Source organism: Palaemon carinicauda, chromosome 31 (genome assembly GCF_036898095.1).
Source record: "Palaemon carinicauda isolate YSFRI2023 chromosome 31, ASM3689809v2, whole genome shotgun sequence".
NCBI classification, from domain to species: Eukaryota; Metazoa; Arthropoda; class Malacostraca; order Decapoda; family Palaemonidae; genus Palaemon; species Palaemon carinicauda.
In genome coordinates, this window is record NC_090755.1 from 21,557,341 (window position 1) to 21,572,319 (window position 14,979).

Consider the following 14,979-nt stretch of genomic DNA (forward strand, 5'->3'; position numbering starts at 1 on the left):
CCAACCTGATAAGCCCCCAGGGTCAGGCATTCTCCTACTACATTCCTGTCCCCAGAAATGGAGTAACACACCAAACAACAGAGTCACCCGACTCTGAAATTGTCGCCATCCTGTAGAAGGGACCTTTGAAGAGGGCAGGAGATTTTCTGATTCCTGCCATCCATCAACAAGGAGAGAGACCAGTCGACAGCAGAAGAAAATATAGTAGCAGCATTCCACCCCTTACCGAGAAAGAAAGTCTATGGACTTCCAATTCCATATATCAGGTTCTACTATTTTGTGTATCCTTGCCTATGGCTCCATGAAAATTTGTTGAATTTTCGTGCTCAATATTTATTCCAAGTAAAGTAATAAAAATATAGGTTACTATTCATTCCCCACTAATTTTGGAGTGACTAATGAATGAAAAGTTTTCTACCATAAACAAATAACATTTATCAATATGTTATTTTCCTTAGTAAAATAAATTTTTGAATATACTTACCCGATGATCATATAGCTGCATCCCTGCTGCCCGACAGAAAAAATCTACGGGAGGAATACGCCAGCGATCGCTATACAGGTGGGGGTGTACATCAACAGCGCCATCTGTCAAGTAGGTACTCAAGTACTCGATGTCAACAACGAACCAATTTTCTCCTCTGTCCCACTGGTTCTCTATTGGGGAGGAAGGGTGGGTCCTTTAATTTATGATCATCGGGTAAGTATATTCAAAAATTTATTTTACTAAGGAAAATAACATTTTTCAATATCAAACTTACCCGATGATCATATAGCTGATTCACACCCAGGGGGGTGGGTAGAGACCAGCATAACAAGTTGACATTATGAGCTAAGTATTCCGTATTTCATTTTAGCAGTTATTCAAAATAACAAGCATAAAATAAATAAGTACCTGGTAAGGAAGACGACTTGAACAATTACTCTGCCTTTTTAAGTACGTCTTCCTTACTGAGCCTCGCGATCCTCATAGGATGCTGAGCGACTCCTAGGAGCTGAAGTATGAAGGGTTGCAACCCATACTAAAGGTCCTCATCAAAACCTCTAATCTAGGCGCTTCTCAAGAAATGATTTTGACCACCCGCCAAATCAAGTAGGATGCGAAAGGCTTCTTAGCCTTCCGGGCAACCCAAAAATATTTCAAGAGAAAGATTAAAAAGGTTCTGGAATTAGGGAATTGTAGTGGTGGAGCCCCCACCACTACTGCACTCGTTGCTACGAATGGTCCCAGAGTGTAGCAGTTCTCGTAAAGAGACTGGACATTCTTAAGATAAAAGACGCGAACACTGATTTGCTTTTCCAATAGGTTGCGTCGAATCTATTTTGCAGAGATCTATTTTGTTTAAAGGTCACGGAAGTTGTGACAGCTCTAACTTCGTGTGTCCTTACCTTCAGCCAAGCTTGGTCTTCCTCATTCAGAAGGGAATGAGCTTCTCGTATTAACAGTCTGATAAAAATAGGATAAAGAATTCTCTGACATAGGCAAAGATGAATTCTTAACTGAACACCATAAAGCTTCAGACGGGCCTCGTAAAGGTTTTAAATAGAACTTAAGAGCTCTTACAGGACATAATACTCTTTCTAGTTCATTTCCAACCATACGATAAGTTTGGAATATCGAACGATATTGGTCAAGGCCGAGAAGGCAGCTCGTGTTTGGCTAGAAAACCAAGATGTAGAACATGTAGCCGTTTCGGATGAGAATCCGATGTTCTTGCTGAAGGCATGAATCTCACTGACTCTTTTAGCTGTGGATAAGCATATCACGAAAAGAGTCTTAAAGGTGAGATCTTTCAGGGAGGCTGATTGAAGTGGTTCGAACCTGTCTAACATAAGGAATCTTAGAACCACGTCTAAATTCCAACCAGGTGTAACCAAACGACGCTCCTTCGTGGTCTCAAAAGACTTAAGGAGGTCCTGTAGATCTTTATTGTTGGAAAGATCTAAGCCTCTGTGACGGAAGACTGATGCCAACATGCTTCTGTAACCCTTGATAGTGGGAGCTGAAAGAGATCGCTCTTTCCTCAGATATAAGAGGAAGTCAGCTATTTGAGTTACAGAGGTACTGGTCGAGGATACGGATACTGACTTGCACCAGTTTCGGAAGATTTCCCACTTCGATTGGTAGACTCTAAGGGTGGATGTTCTCCTTGCTCTAGCAATCGCTCTGGTTGCCTCCTTCGAAAAATCTCTAGTTCTCGAGAGTCTTTCGAAACTCTGAAGGCAGTGAGACGAAGAGCGTGGAGGCCTTGGAGTACCTTCTTTACGCGTGGCAGACGTAGCAGGTCCACCCTTAGGGGGAGAGTTCTGGGAACGTCTACTAGCCATCGAAGTACCTCGGTAAGTTATTCTCTCGCGGGCCAGAGGGAAGCAACTAGTGTCAACTTTGTCCCTTTGTGAGAGGCGAACTTCTGCAGTACCTTGTTGACAATCTAGAACGGAGGGAATGCATATAGATCTAGATGAGACCAATCTAGTCGAAAGGCATCTAAAAGAACTACTGCTGGGTCCGGGATAGGTGAGCAAAGTATTGAGAGCCTCTTGGACATCGAGGTTGCGAAGAGATCTATGGTTGGCTGGCCCCAGGTGACCCAAAGTCTCTTGCATACATCCTTGTGGAGGGTCCAATATGTTGGAATTATTGTCCCTTCCTACTGCGACAATCTGCTAAGACATTCAAGTTGCCTTGGAAGAAACTTGTTACTAGTGAAAAGGCTAGACCTGTTGAACAGGAGAGGAGGTCACTTGCAAACTCGTACCATGTCAGAGAGTAGGTCCCTCCTTGCTAGGAGATGTACATCAAAGCAGGGAGTTGTCCGTGTTCACCTCCACTACTTTGCCTTGAAGGAGAGACCTGAAGCTTTTACAGGTCAGACGTACTGCCAGAAGCTTCTTGCAGTTGAAATGCATTGTCCTTTGACTCGAGTTCCATAATCCCGAGCATTCCCTACCGCCTAAGGTCGCACCCCAGCCTACGTCCGATGCATCTGAGAAGAGAACGTGGTTGGGAGTCTGAACAGTCAGGGGAAGACCCTATCAAAGGTTGATAAAGTCCTTTCATCAAGTCAGACAAGACTTATCTTCCGGAAACCGGGATCGAGACCGCTTCTAGCGTCTTGTCCTTTTCCAGTGAAGAGCTAGATGAAACCGAAGAGGACTGAGGTGTAGTCTTCCAAGTGACACCAATTGAACCACGGATGACAGTGTCCTAACCAGACTCATCCACAGCCTGACAGGGCCGTGTTCCTTCTTCAACATCTTCTGGATGGATAGCAGGGCTGGGGGTTGATCGTCTTGTTCAGCCATGTCCTCATCAGAGGGTTCCTCATCCGAAACTGATGAGGAAACGGCAACGGAGTGGGCAACGTCTGACTCGCTGAATCCGGTCGCACTGGTGGATGCGTGACGGAGCCGGACACAAGATCATGGTACTGCTGCACAGTCTGTGAACTGTCAACCATGGGGAAGCGAGGAAGTACAGCGACAACCCGAAACTGTCTAGACTGTCTGGGTTGTGCAGACAACCCCTTATCGGGTTGCTGAGGTTGCCGCACTGCGTCACAACAAGTCACCTCTGCTGGTTGTTGAACGTCTTCCCAGTGACACACTGAACGTCCACAACCACCTCCGAGAGTCGCTTAACGTCAACGTGCGACTGGCAACCCACACTGGGTCGCACCGGTGGAGGAACCATCTCAACTGGCGGACGTGAGTAGGATACCTCAGCGTCAACAGGGCGTACAATCAACCGGTAGGAAGGTTGTTGGCAAGAAGGTTCTTCTCCGTAAAAAATTCTCTATCAAGGACTAAGCTTGGACTGCATGTCTTGCAACAAAGCCCAAGGTCTATGGGAGCAGGTGTGGCAACAGACGGGGTTAGCGACTGAAGCGGAACCATTTACCCTCCCTGGAAGCATGTTATGCTTTAATTAAAGTCCATAGGAGGCTAAGCAGCTTAAGGCTCCTCTCCAAATGACAGAGTCCTCAAGGGAATATCAGAAGGAGGGAGAACAGCACTTTCTCATCTACAGGAACCATGTCCGAGAAAAGCTAGGTTATCTCAGTGAGGGTTTCACTGGTGCATAAGCAGCAGACCAGAAGGCAACGTTATGAAACTGCTTGACAGTCTGTGAACTGTCAAAAACTGAACTGTCAACCCCAACAGGTGCGTGAGGACATACAGCACTGGTGTACTAGTAGCACACCAGAAGGCAACGTCATGTAACCGTTTGACAGTCTGTGAGTTGGCAACAACCAAAGCTGTGTGGGGAAGCCTCAACTCCTGACTGACTAGTTTGCTGCGGGCGAGTGGCGGTAACCACAGTGTGTTGCGGAGGCTGACACACCGTGTCAAAACACGGCAGCTTGTGGTAGCTCACGCACGGCAACGGAGTGCTCCGTGTGTCTGTGGGAGTCAGCATGCATCTGGCAGGGTCGACTGCGCATGGGTGGAGGAGCTCTCACAACAAGAGTGTGGGAGCAGGCAGCCATGCCGGGCGCACAACCGTGGCAGGCTGTAGGCCAACGGGTGCATCGTCAACCTTCTCCGCAGTCTGATTGTGGGAGCTGGCAACAACAAAAGCGGAGTGCTGGTGCGTGGGAGGGACTGCCGTGGGTTGCGGAGCATGCCGCATTGCGGCAAAACACGGCAGCTTGACAGCACCTTCTCACTGCTGATGCGGTAGCTCACGCATGTCAACGGAGGGTCCAGCATGAACATGCGTCTGGCAGGATCGACTGCGCATCGGAGGAGCTCTCACAGGTGGAGTGTGGGAGCAGGCAGCCGCAGTATCTGCTGAGCGCACAACCGTGGCAGGTTGTAGGTTAACAGGTGCAGTGTCAACCTTCTCAGCACGATACTCCTGCATGAAGGAAGCAAGCTGAGACTGCATATCTGCAGCATGGACCACTAGGGTCTATAAAAGACGGCAACAAACGGAGCTACTGTCCGTTGTGACTGAGGGTCTAAAACAGTTGGTGCGGCAACAGACGGAGTTACTGCCTGTTGCGGTACCACCTTGCCTCTCTCGGAAGGTGTGCAGTCGTCGGATGACTGCAGCGAGTCCGGACTGACCCAGTGGCTACACCTAGGCCGTTGGACTTGCGCGGAAGGGACCGACTTGCACTTAAAAAAGCTGCAAGATTTGGTCCATGGTTTCTGCGAGAAACCTCTTCCGCAGACGAGGAATAAATGGGCTCTCTCGTCTTTGTGTGGGTGGGGTGATCACGTCGGCAACGTGTGTAGATACACCCGAAACCACGGAGGGAAACGTCTGTTCGTCGATCAAGGCCTGTGGAACCCATAAGTCCTTCGACATTACTTCTCCCCTGGGCTTGGGAGCTTGTAAGAGGTATCGGACTAGGTGAACAACTGGCACGAACAGACGAACCCTCGAACGTAACACTGTAACACTTTGCGCATATCACTTTATCACTTTTGATTTTCTGTTAGCACTTATTTCACTGAAATCGAAACTTTAACTGATTTCTATCTGAAACACGCAATCCTATCCTTCATTAAAAGGTAGTAATTGCGAAAACAGTATTACAATGCAACAGAAAAACATAATTAAAGATAAAGAATTCAGTGGCTGGAAAAGAGACTAAACACTAGATCAAATAAACTACGTTTAAAATCTCTCACCGCATAAAGCCTGGAAACAAGAATAAAACTCTAGAAACGTTTTACCTTCTTCCCCTACAGCGACTAGGGAGAAGAGTAAAAAACGAGAACAACGTTACCCGCTTGAACGAAACGTTTATTCTCCTCTCTCTCCCTCCGTCTCTATTTCTCTCTCTCTTCTCTCTTGACTTAAAACCTGAGAGAAGAGCCCAATTATATATCGTTAAAACATATTATTTGATAAAGGAAAAAACTGAAAGGTTTCCCAAATAAAAAGTTCCTTTATTTAGAATTTAAACCATTTAAGCTAAGAAAGAATGAACGAAACGCTAAAATCGGTTTACTCTTACTGCAACGTGAAACCGTGAAATACTCTCTCTCTATCGTAACGATAGAGCGCATGTTGAACGTTCTGAACGTCAACAACTGCGGAGACTAAACTAAACGTTAGTTCATCTTTGAAAACAGTACGAGACTATCAAAGAAATTCTTTCATAAAACATTAAAATTAAAAAGTATTAAATTCTTAAAAGGTAATACGATATGACGGGCTCAATGTTAATTAACTTCGGTTCCAAGTAAGGACCGCCTACTATTAGGAAAGGTCGCATATAAACAAACATAAAAATTAATTTTTATAAGTTTATAATAAATGGAAAGTTAATCGAAGAGGCCTATAAAGGCGGAGAGATATAAAATAAATAGATCTATAACTTGTTAAGCAAAATTACCAAAAACCTAAACACACTTCCGTCTAAGGGAAGGGTCGGCCATTTAAAAGTGAGAGAGAGTCCATACTCTCTTCGTCACCAACACTTCCGTCTAAGGGAAGGGTCGGCCATTTAAAAGTGAAAGAGAGTCCATACTCTCTTCGTCACCATAATTAAATCTATCCAAAACGAGTTCAAGTTTTGAAATGAAGATAAAACCCTGCATAGCGAAAGCTCAAAACTGGAATAGTGTACTTCACCAAATCGTTGTGAAAACAAATCCAGTTAGGGACGGCGTATTTAGTAGGTCTTGCCTGTGGCACGACAGAGGGAAAATTGGTTCGTTGTTGACATCGAGTACTTGAGTACCTACTTGACAGATGGCGCTGTTGATGTACACCCCCACCTGTATAGCGATCGCTGGCGTATTCCTCCCGTAGATTTTTTCTGTCGGGCAGCAGGGATGCAGCTATATGATCATCGGGTAAGTTTGATATTGAAAATTCTTGAATAAATAGAAAAATAAACAATCTTTAGAGTTGACATCACATAAAAAAGGGGGAGGGCCCATTCTGGAACATAATGGCTGTTGTACTAAAAGAAACCATCAAGAAGGCAATATACCATATTCAACTATCACCACCAGACCAGAATAGAATAGGTGCAATAGAAGAAAAATAGGTCAAGTGAAACATCCATGGTAAAACACATTGAGGCAGACAGAGCCATAAAAAGTAAAAAGGGAGAAATGTGGACATTACAATATTCAATAACCAATAGAAGGGTAATGCAGTCATGCGAGGATCTAAAAGTCCAATAAGGACCTTTTCTTCCCTGATACTAGAGGCTGGAGAGCTGGAATTCCTACAATGGAACTAAGGCAACATATGATTAATAGGACTTAGTTGAATAAAATGTTACATTCACAAATCTGTATGTATTATCATTACAAGCTAAGCTACCAGGAAAAAAAAAAGAGAGAGAGAGAGAGAGAGAGAGAGAGAGAGAGAGAGAGAGAGAGAGAGAGAGAGAGAGAGAGAGAGAGAGAGAGAGAGAGAGAGAGAGAGAGAGAGAGAGAGATATTGCATAGTGTGCCAGTGTGTCCCCAATCAAGAGAACTCTACCCCAAGACAGTGGAAGACCATGGTACAGAGGCCATGACACTATCCAAGAATAGGGAACAATGGTTTGATTTTGGATTGTCCCCCAAGCAGAGCTGCTTATCATAGCTAAAGTCTCTTCTACCCTTTCCAAGAGAAAAGAAGCCACTGAACAATTACAGGGCTGTAGTTAACCCCTCGAGTGAAGAAGAATTGATTGGTAATCGCAGTGTTGTAAGGTGCATAATGACAGAGGAGAATGTGGAAAGAATAGGCCTGACTATTCAGTGTATGCTTGGGCAAAGGAAAAAGTAGCCGTAGCCAGAGAGGGATCCAATGTAGCATTACCTGGCCAATCACAGGACCCAATAACTCTATAGCAGTAGTATCTCAAAGGTTAGCAGGTACCCTGGCCAACCTACGACTGCATCTGATTCACCAATCTTAAAAATCCTTCTAATCATATTAAAAGCCCCTGTCAATAAATCATAAACAACAATCTGGTTTTGAAATCTACCGAAGAATTCAATAGCGGAGATTAAAAAAGTTCCTCTACCGTACAGGAAGTCACAGGATATGAGCAAGATGCCTTCTGAGTGGTAAAAAGTTTGCATATCCAATATGGTTTATCTTAGCATCCTGCTCATGGCAACCCTCCAGCTACCTTAACTCCATTGTTTTCAGTTACCTTGTCTCTCTACCGCTCATGATCTACCCTACATATTATTATGTCTATAGTTGTTTGTAATTAAAAAATGCTTTTGAAAGTTAACTGACTTGCCTTGTACTTGATTGACCAACTAATGGTTCTTAATTTTTCTTCACTGTTTCCAGTCAGATGACCTCACTACTGATAGCGTGCAATCCTACTCATGTACTGTATCTAAAATTTCCAGTTACTTGTACATGACAAAATGCTTTCAAAGATACAGTGCATGGATTTGTTTTTTAATTCATATAATTCTCTTGTAACGACAGATCTCGCTACTGCTGGCTTACGTGTACTGTACCAAGAATTTCCAATTATTTGGACAATATAAAAAAATCTAAAGTTATATGAAATTGTATTCTATTTCTTTTTTACCTGTATTTTAACAACCAATACATTTTCTTCTACCTGTATTTTAACAACCAATTTATTTTCTTCTTGTTCCTCATAATCTGCAATTGGTGGATTTATTCAAGTTATATAAACTCTTAAATGTCAACAATCTTTTTACCTCGCTCCACATTATCATTTTCATTTTTGTGTTCTTACTTTAACTAGCCAGTTCTTGAAACTATCAATGAGATCATGACTGCATACATACACGATATCCAACGTGCAGAATTAAAAAAAAAGTCCAATAATGCCACAAAAATGACAAACTTATACCAGAGTTTGTATTTTTCCTAACATACAAACCCAAATTCTTTACTATAGGAGATATTCTAGCGCAAGCTGGAAAATACGGCAGAAAAATCTTAACAAGGTCGTTAACGACCGGACAGGTAATTATCCACCTGACAGTGGTGGGGGACCGCCGGTCGGTAGCTGCTATTTACCTTCAGTCGGATTCTAGTTAGGACTATCCTAGGGGGGCGGTGCTTTTTTGGAGAAGCAGGAGGCCTATCAACTTTGGAAGGGTAACAGATCAGATTTGACCTGGAACAACTATACTCAGCTTCGAGCTTTTGCTCAGAGAGTTTATGCCTCAACTGAAAAGGAGTACAATTTAACCATAAAAGAAACACTTTCTGGTACAACTCAGGAACATAAATGGTGGTCTACCCTTAAATCTGCACTCTTTGGTGTAGATGCAACAGTTCCTCCTTTACTTAAACCAGATGGCTCAGTCACTCACTGTCCAAAGGAAAAGGCAACCCTTTTGGCTGATGTTTTTGACAGTAAACAGAGTAATGAAAAACTTGAACTTCCTCATTCCTGTTTTCCTGAGGCTAAACTAACTAGTTTAGCTTTTTGATCTCGTGAGATTAAAGCTCTGTTGATGGACCTTGATGCTTATGGAGGTGTAGACCCAAATGGTATTTTTCCTTTGTTTTTTATAAAGACAGCAGATTTCTTAGCTCCAAAGTTATCTGTTATTTTGCGCAAATTAGCAAGAAGAGGAGCTTTTAGCATTAGTTGGAGAATTGGTAATGTTACTCCTCTATGTAAATGTGTTTGTGGTAGCTCAAGTCCCACTCATTACCGCCCAATTTCCATAACTCCCATATTATCTAAAGTTTTTGAACGTCTTCTGGCAAAACGTCTTAATAGGTTTGCTGAAGGTAATCATCTACTCCCTAGTTTGCAATTTGGTTTTCGTAAAGGCCTTGGAGCATGTGATGCCCTTCTTACAATCTCCAATGCTGTACAGAAATCCCTTGATTGTGGTCGGGAAGTTCGTATGATTGGCCTTGATTTTAGTGCTGCCTTTGACCGTGTTAATCATGAGGCCCTTGTTTTCAAACTGAAACAGTTGGGAGTGGGTGGGTCGTTTCTTAGCATTATTATTGATTTTTTAAGTAATAGATCTCAAAGAGTTGTTGTTGATGGACACCATAGTGATTATAGGAATGTGATATCCGATGTTCCACAGGGTAGTGTTCTTGGCCCATTACTTTTCATACTATATACACATGACATGTGGTTTGGCCTAGAAAACAAGCTTGTTGCATATGCAGATGATGCTACTCTCTTTGCATCAATTCCATCCCCTGAATGTAGATCTAGGGTTGGTGAATCCCTTAATAGAGATTTAGCTAGAATTAGTGCATGGTGCAAATTATGGGGTATGAAGTTGAATCCTAACAAAACTCAAAGTATGATTGTAAGTAGGTCAAGGACGGTGGCTCCTCAACATCCGGATCTCAGTATTGATAATGTTTCTTTAAATATGTATGACTCTTTCAAAATTTTAGGTGTGATTCTCGACAGTAAATTTACTTTTGAAAAACATATAAGGTCTGTGTTTTCTTCAATTTCACAAAAAATAGGCTTATTGAGAAAGTCTTTCAAGATTTTCGGTGATCAATCTATTCTGAAGAAGTGTTTTAATTCTTTCATTCTCCTGTCTGGTCTTCAGCTGCTGATTCTCATCTTAATTTGTTGGACAGAAACTTACAGTCTATTAAATTTCTTATTCCTGATCTAGATATTAATCTCTGGCACCGTCGTTCAATTAGTTCATTATGTATGTTGCATAAGATTTTTCACAACTCTGACCATCCTTTACATTCAGATCTCCCTGGACAATTTTATCCTGTTCGTAATACTAGGCAGGCAGTTAATTCTAATAGCCAGGCCTTCTCCATCACGAGGCTCAATACTACGCAGTACTCTAGAAGTTTTATTCCAGCTGTGACCAAGTTGTGGAATGATCTTCCTAATCGGGTGGTTGAATCAGTAGAACTTCAAAAGTTCAAAGTTGGAGCAAATGCTTTTTTGTTGACCAGGCGGACATAGTCTTTTTATAGTTTATTTATGACATATTTGTTTTTGATGTTGTTGATAGTTTATTATATGACATGTCTGTTTTGACGTTGTTTCTTATTTTAGAATGATTTATTGTTAATTTGTTCTCTTCATTTATTTATTTCCTTATTTCCTTTCCTCACTGGGCTATTTTTCCCTGTTGGAGCCCCTGGGCTTATAGCATCTTGCTTTTCCAACTAGGGTTGTAGCTTGGATAGTAATAATAATAATAATAATAATAAAGAATTCGGGTTTGTATGTTAGGAAAAATAAAAACTCTGTTATAAGTTTGTCATTTGTTCCTACACTAAATACAAACCCTCATTCTTTACTATAGGAGACTTAGTCTTGAGGCCAGGGTGGCCAAGGAGTTCCCTATCTTTAGGGAAGATAGTCCTCAGACTAGACTTTTGAAGCAACAATCTTCCATTATCTTCTTTCTTTGTAGATCCCCAGAATCTCAATATGACTGAAGGTTTGCAACTTCATGGAAACAAATGTTTCATGATGAAGTGGGTCAGGAACATTCGACTCGGACCCCTTCAAACTTAGGATTCTCCCGACCTTACCAAGGGGAAACCTCGTGACCACGAGTATAACTTATACTCTGTGAGAGGAATCAGAGGAGTATCATACCTCATTTCCATTGGCGAGTCCAGCTGAAACTGGATACAGGCTAGGATCCCCAGATGTGGGGGAGAAGGAGACGAAGAAGATCGATGGATGTCCTAAAAACCTAGTGTAACCCAGAATCCACAACCAATGGTTACTGTCCCTTGAAAGGGCATAAGGTAGTTGACCTGTCACGATAGGCCCTATAAAAAGGGTGTCTAGAGACCTATGTGTCACGTCGCTCAAATAGTGAGCAGTGAATGTAGATTGGCATTTCCAGACCCCAACACTTAAGACTTGGAAGACTGAGAAAAATCTCTTAAATACCAGAGAGGCAGCCACTCCCCTAACTTGATGGGCTCTGGGTTGTGCTGCCTCTGGGTCTCCGTGAAAAGACCTCGCAATAACTTTCTTAAGTCCGAAAGAGATGGGGTTGCGAGAGATCTCTTCTTTACCCTGTTGGTACAAGGAAGAGATGACGGAGACATTGTCTGAAAGGTCTGGTGCGCCTCAGATATATCTTTGACGCCCTGACTGGGCATAGTAACGACTGGACTGTATCCTGTGTTACCTATTGAGAGAAGAAATTCTTGAAATCTCCCATCGGTAGATGAAGGGTTATGAGTCTAGCCACCAAGCTCGGTACGAAGTTGCGAGACCCCCCCCCCCCCATCTCTTAGAATGGGTGACTTAAGACAGACCATGTAGCTCACCGACCCTTTTAGCGGAGGACAGAGGTACGAGGAAGACGGTCTTAAGGTTCAAAGAGTAGTCTGAGGCCCTTAAGGGCACATAGGGCAGACCCTTCAGCGAACGTAAGACACGTCTCAAGGAGACGGTCCTATCTCAAGTGGGGGGCAAGATCACTCCAACACCGAAACAACCAAGGTGATGTCTACTGAGGCGGAGAGGTCAACCCCTTCTCCGTCTACAGATGAGGCTCAAGGCTGCGCGATAGCCCTATATAGCCAAGACTGAGAGAAGCTTTCCTCACTGAGGTACAAAAGGAAGTCTGGGAACTACTGATCCTTCTTTTTGAGGATCCAATTGCTTCACATTGTCGCTGTTGTAGCGGTTAAGAAGTCCATTGTCTTAGCCCCAGCAGTTAGGACTTCTTGTAGGGTCTGCCTAGAGTTTGGTTTGACAAGTCCTCGTGGCTCGCAAGGTAGCCGACTGTATCAGACCATGTGTCAAGCCAGAAGGGACCTTGAAGTCGCTTCCCTTGCCGAGGCTTCTGTGACTGAGAAGAGCCTGGAAGAGTTGAGTGTCTCTTCGAGGATTAGTCTGGTGTGAGCCTCGCCGTGAGGGGATCTAAGATCAGAGGAGAAGATTGATGTGTCTGAGCTCGGAGAACAGACCAGGTTTAAAGGTTGCTTAAGAAAGGCAGAGGCGAGGGACAGTGACATTGAACTAGCCGTTAGGACAATGTCCTACAGACTGACCATATATGGTCAACGACCAAGCCTCCTCTTCATCCCAGCTAGGACCAGGGAAGGCCAGGCAGAGGCTGCTGAAGACTCAGCAGATAGATCTATAGGCTCCCCCCAACCTTAGCTAACAAGGATGGTAAGGTTGTAGGCACTGAAGGCTCTAACGAGTCTGGGCGGGATTCGAACCCCAGATTGTCAATACATAGTCTGTCTAAGGCTGAAGAGTCAAAGGGTCGAGGAGACAGATGCAAATCGCCGAGGCATGAGATATAACACACAGTTCTAAGAGTCCTTAAATAGGAGGATTCTAAGTCCCTCGACGGCAGTACTCACGAGGAATCCTCAGGCTGCGATAATTCCTCGCGTGTTATTACAGGAAAAAGTGGAGACGCGAGTAGCAGACAAACCTTATATCTTACCCCTCGTATCTTTTTTATCGAAAGGGGAAGAATGGTAGAAGTCAGAGTGTCTGGAGGAAATGGCGAAGACCGCTGACGAGAGTCGGAAGGCTCTGTCATAAGAGTAAACTCTTAATGACGATGATCGCGTGCACAGCGGTAATTGCGCGCGTGCACAGACACACTGTGCTAATTGTTACGAGAGCCCGACTACTCCGCATAACTGAAACTCGAAGGTTCCAAGTTGTGTGAACTCGAAAGTCCAACGCGACAGAGGCCCGAAGGACTCCTAAGGTTATGAGAACCCGTAGGATAAACATGATGAAAGTTTAAAGGCTCCCGATCACGCCTGGCGAAAGGGTGATCATCACGAGACCCCGAGGGGTCAACGTGAGGGGAACCAGTAGGATCAAAAAGAGTCTCCTACCAGCACGAGGGGGAGAACGTCAGGGATGAAAATAACTCCTCCGCAGGGTAGATTTTCCGTAACAGGGCATCGGGAAAGGGGATCCACATCTAGCAGTGACATAAAAGCGTCATGAACACTTCCTCAAAAAAAGAGGACATCATCTACAAAGAAAAAGAAAAAGGATTAATCAAAACTCAAAAAAAAAAAAAAAAGAAAGGCTAGTCTGCCAGCAAATAAAGCAGGAGCAGTGGTGTTACCACTGCGACGGCTAGAATTCAATTGAAGGTAAACAGCAGCTACCGACCGGCGGTCCCCCACCACTGACAGGTGGGTAATTACCTGTCCGGTTGTTAACAACCTTGTTAAGGTTTTACTGCCGTATTTTCCAGCTCGCGCAAGAATACCTCCTATAGTAAAGAATGAGGGTTTGTATTTAGTGTAGGAACAAATGAGGACAGTACAGTACTGTACTGTACCATTCAATCAATAACACAACCACTTATCAATAAAGCCTGCATGTAATTGAGAATAAACCATATGTAGAAAATTCCTGCATGACATCAGGTGTCACAGCTAGGACCCAAACTACCTACTGCAGTGCAGCAAACCTTGAAAAAAAATATTTTGCACTTATCTTAATTATTTCATGTGTTACACACAAATGTTCACATCTTTGAAGCTTTGCATCTAAGGGACTTACTGTATAAAGAAAAGCCCAAGCTTTGAACCATAGCAAACCTTGGACAAACATTTCCAGACCAAAATACAAACCTAGTATACCATTGATGTTGCGCAATGAAGTAAATGATGTTACGCCCCATTTGCCAACGTGTCCTGCAGTCTTTTTAACAGATGGTCTAGTACTGCTTCCAGAATCAGTCGTGACTAACTTGTCAAACTGACTTATTGGAGGCGGAGCAGCCTTTTTACGGCTATACGTTCGGCTATACCTTCCACTCATCTCGCTGGCTGCTCTGTCAAATGCAAAATGATAAAATGTTAGAACATTCAAACACAGACAATAATTAATAACACCCTACCATAGCATGTTTCATATACTAGTCTTCACAAGAATGACACTGAAGCAGTGAGCATAAACCTTGAAAATACAGTTATCCTTTCCTAGCTATGAAGCTTAGGAGCACTAATCCTTTTCAATTCTTAATCATAACAAAGAATTTCCATTTACTTGTGTATAACATAACAAACCAGACACAGCAAATAGATGAAAGATCAGAAGC

At 43.3% G+C, this 14,979-nt stretch overlaps 1 protein-coding gene across 1 annotated transcript in view; it reads right to left on the bottom strand.

Annotated features, from left to right (window-relative positions):
• wapl (wings apart-like) overlaps nt 1–14,979 on the bottom strand; it is a 103,405-nt gene that overhangs the window by 71,774 nt on the left and 16,652 nt on the right. The window contains 1 exon segment of the mRNA XM_068355025.1: nt 14,510–14,712. Coding sequence (XP_068211126.1) covers nt 14,510–14,699 — 190 coding nt within the window. The 5' untranslated portion in view covers nt 14,700–14,712.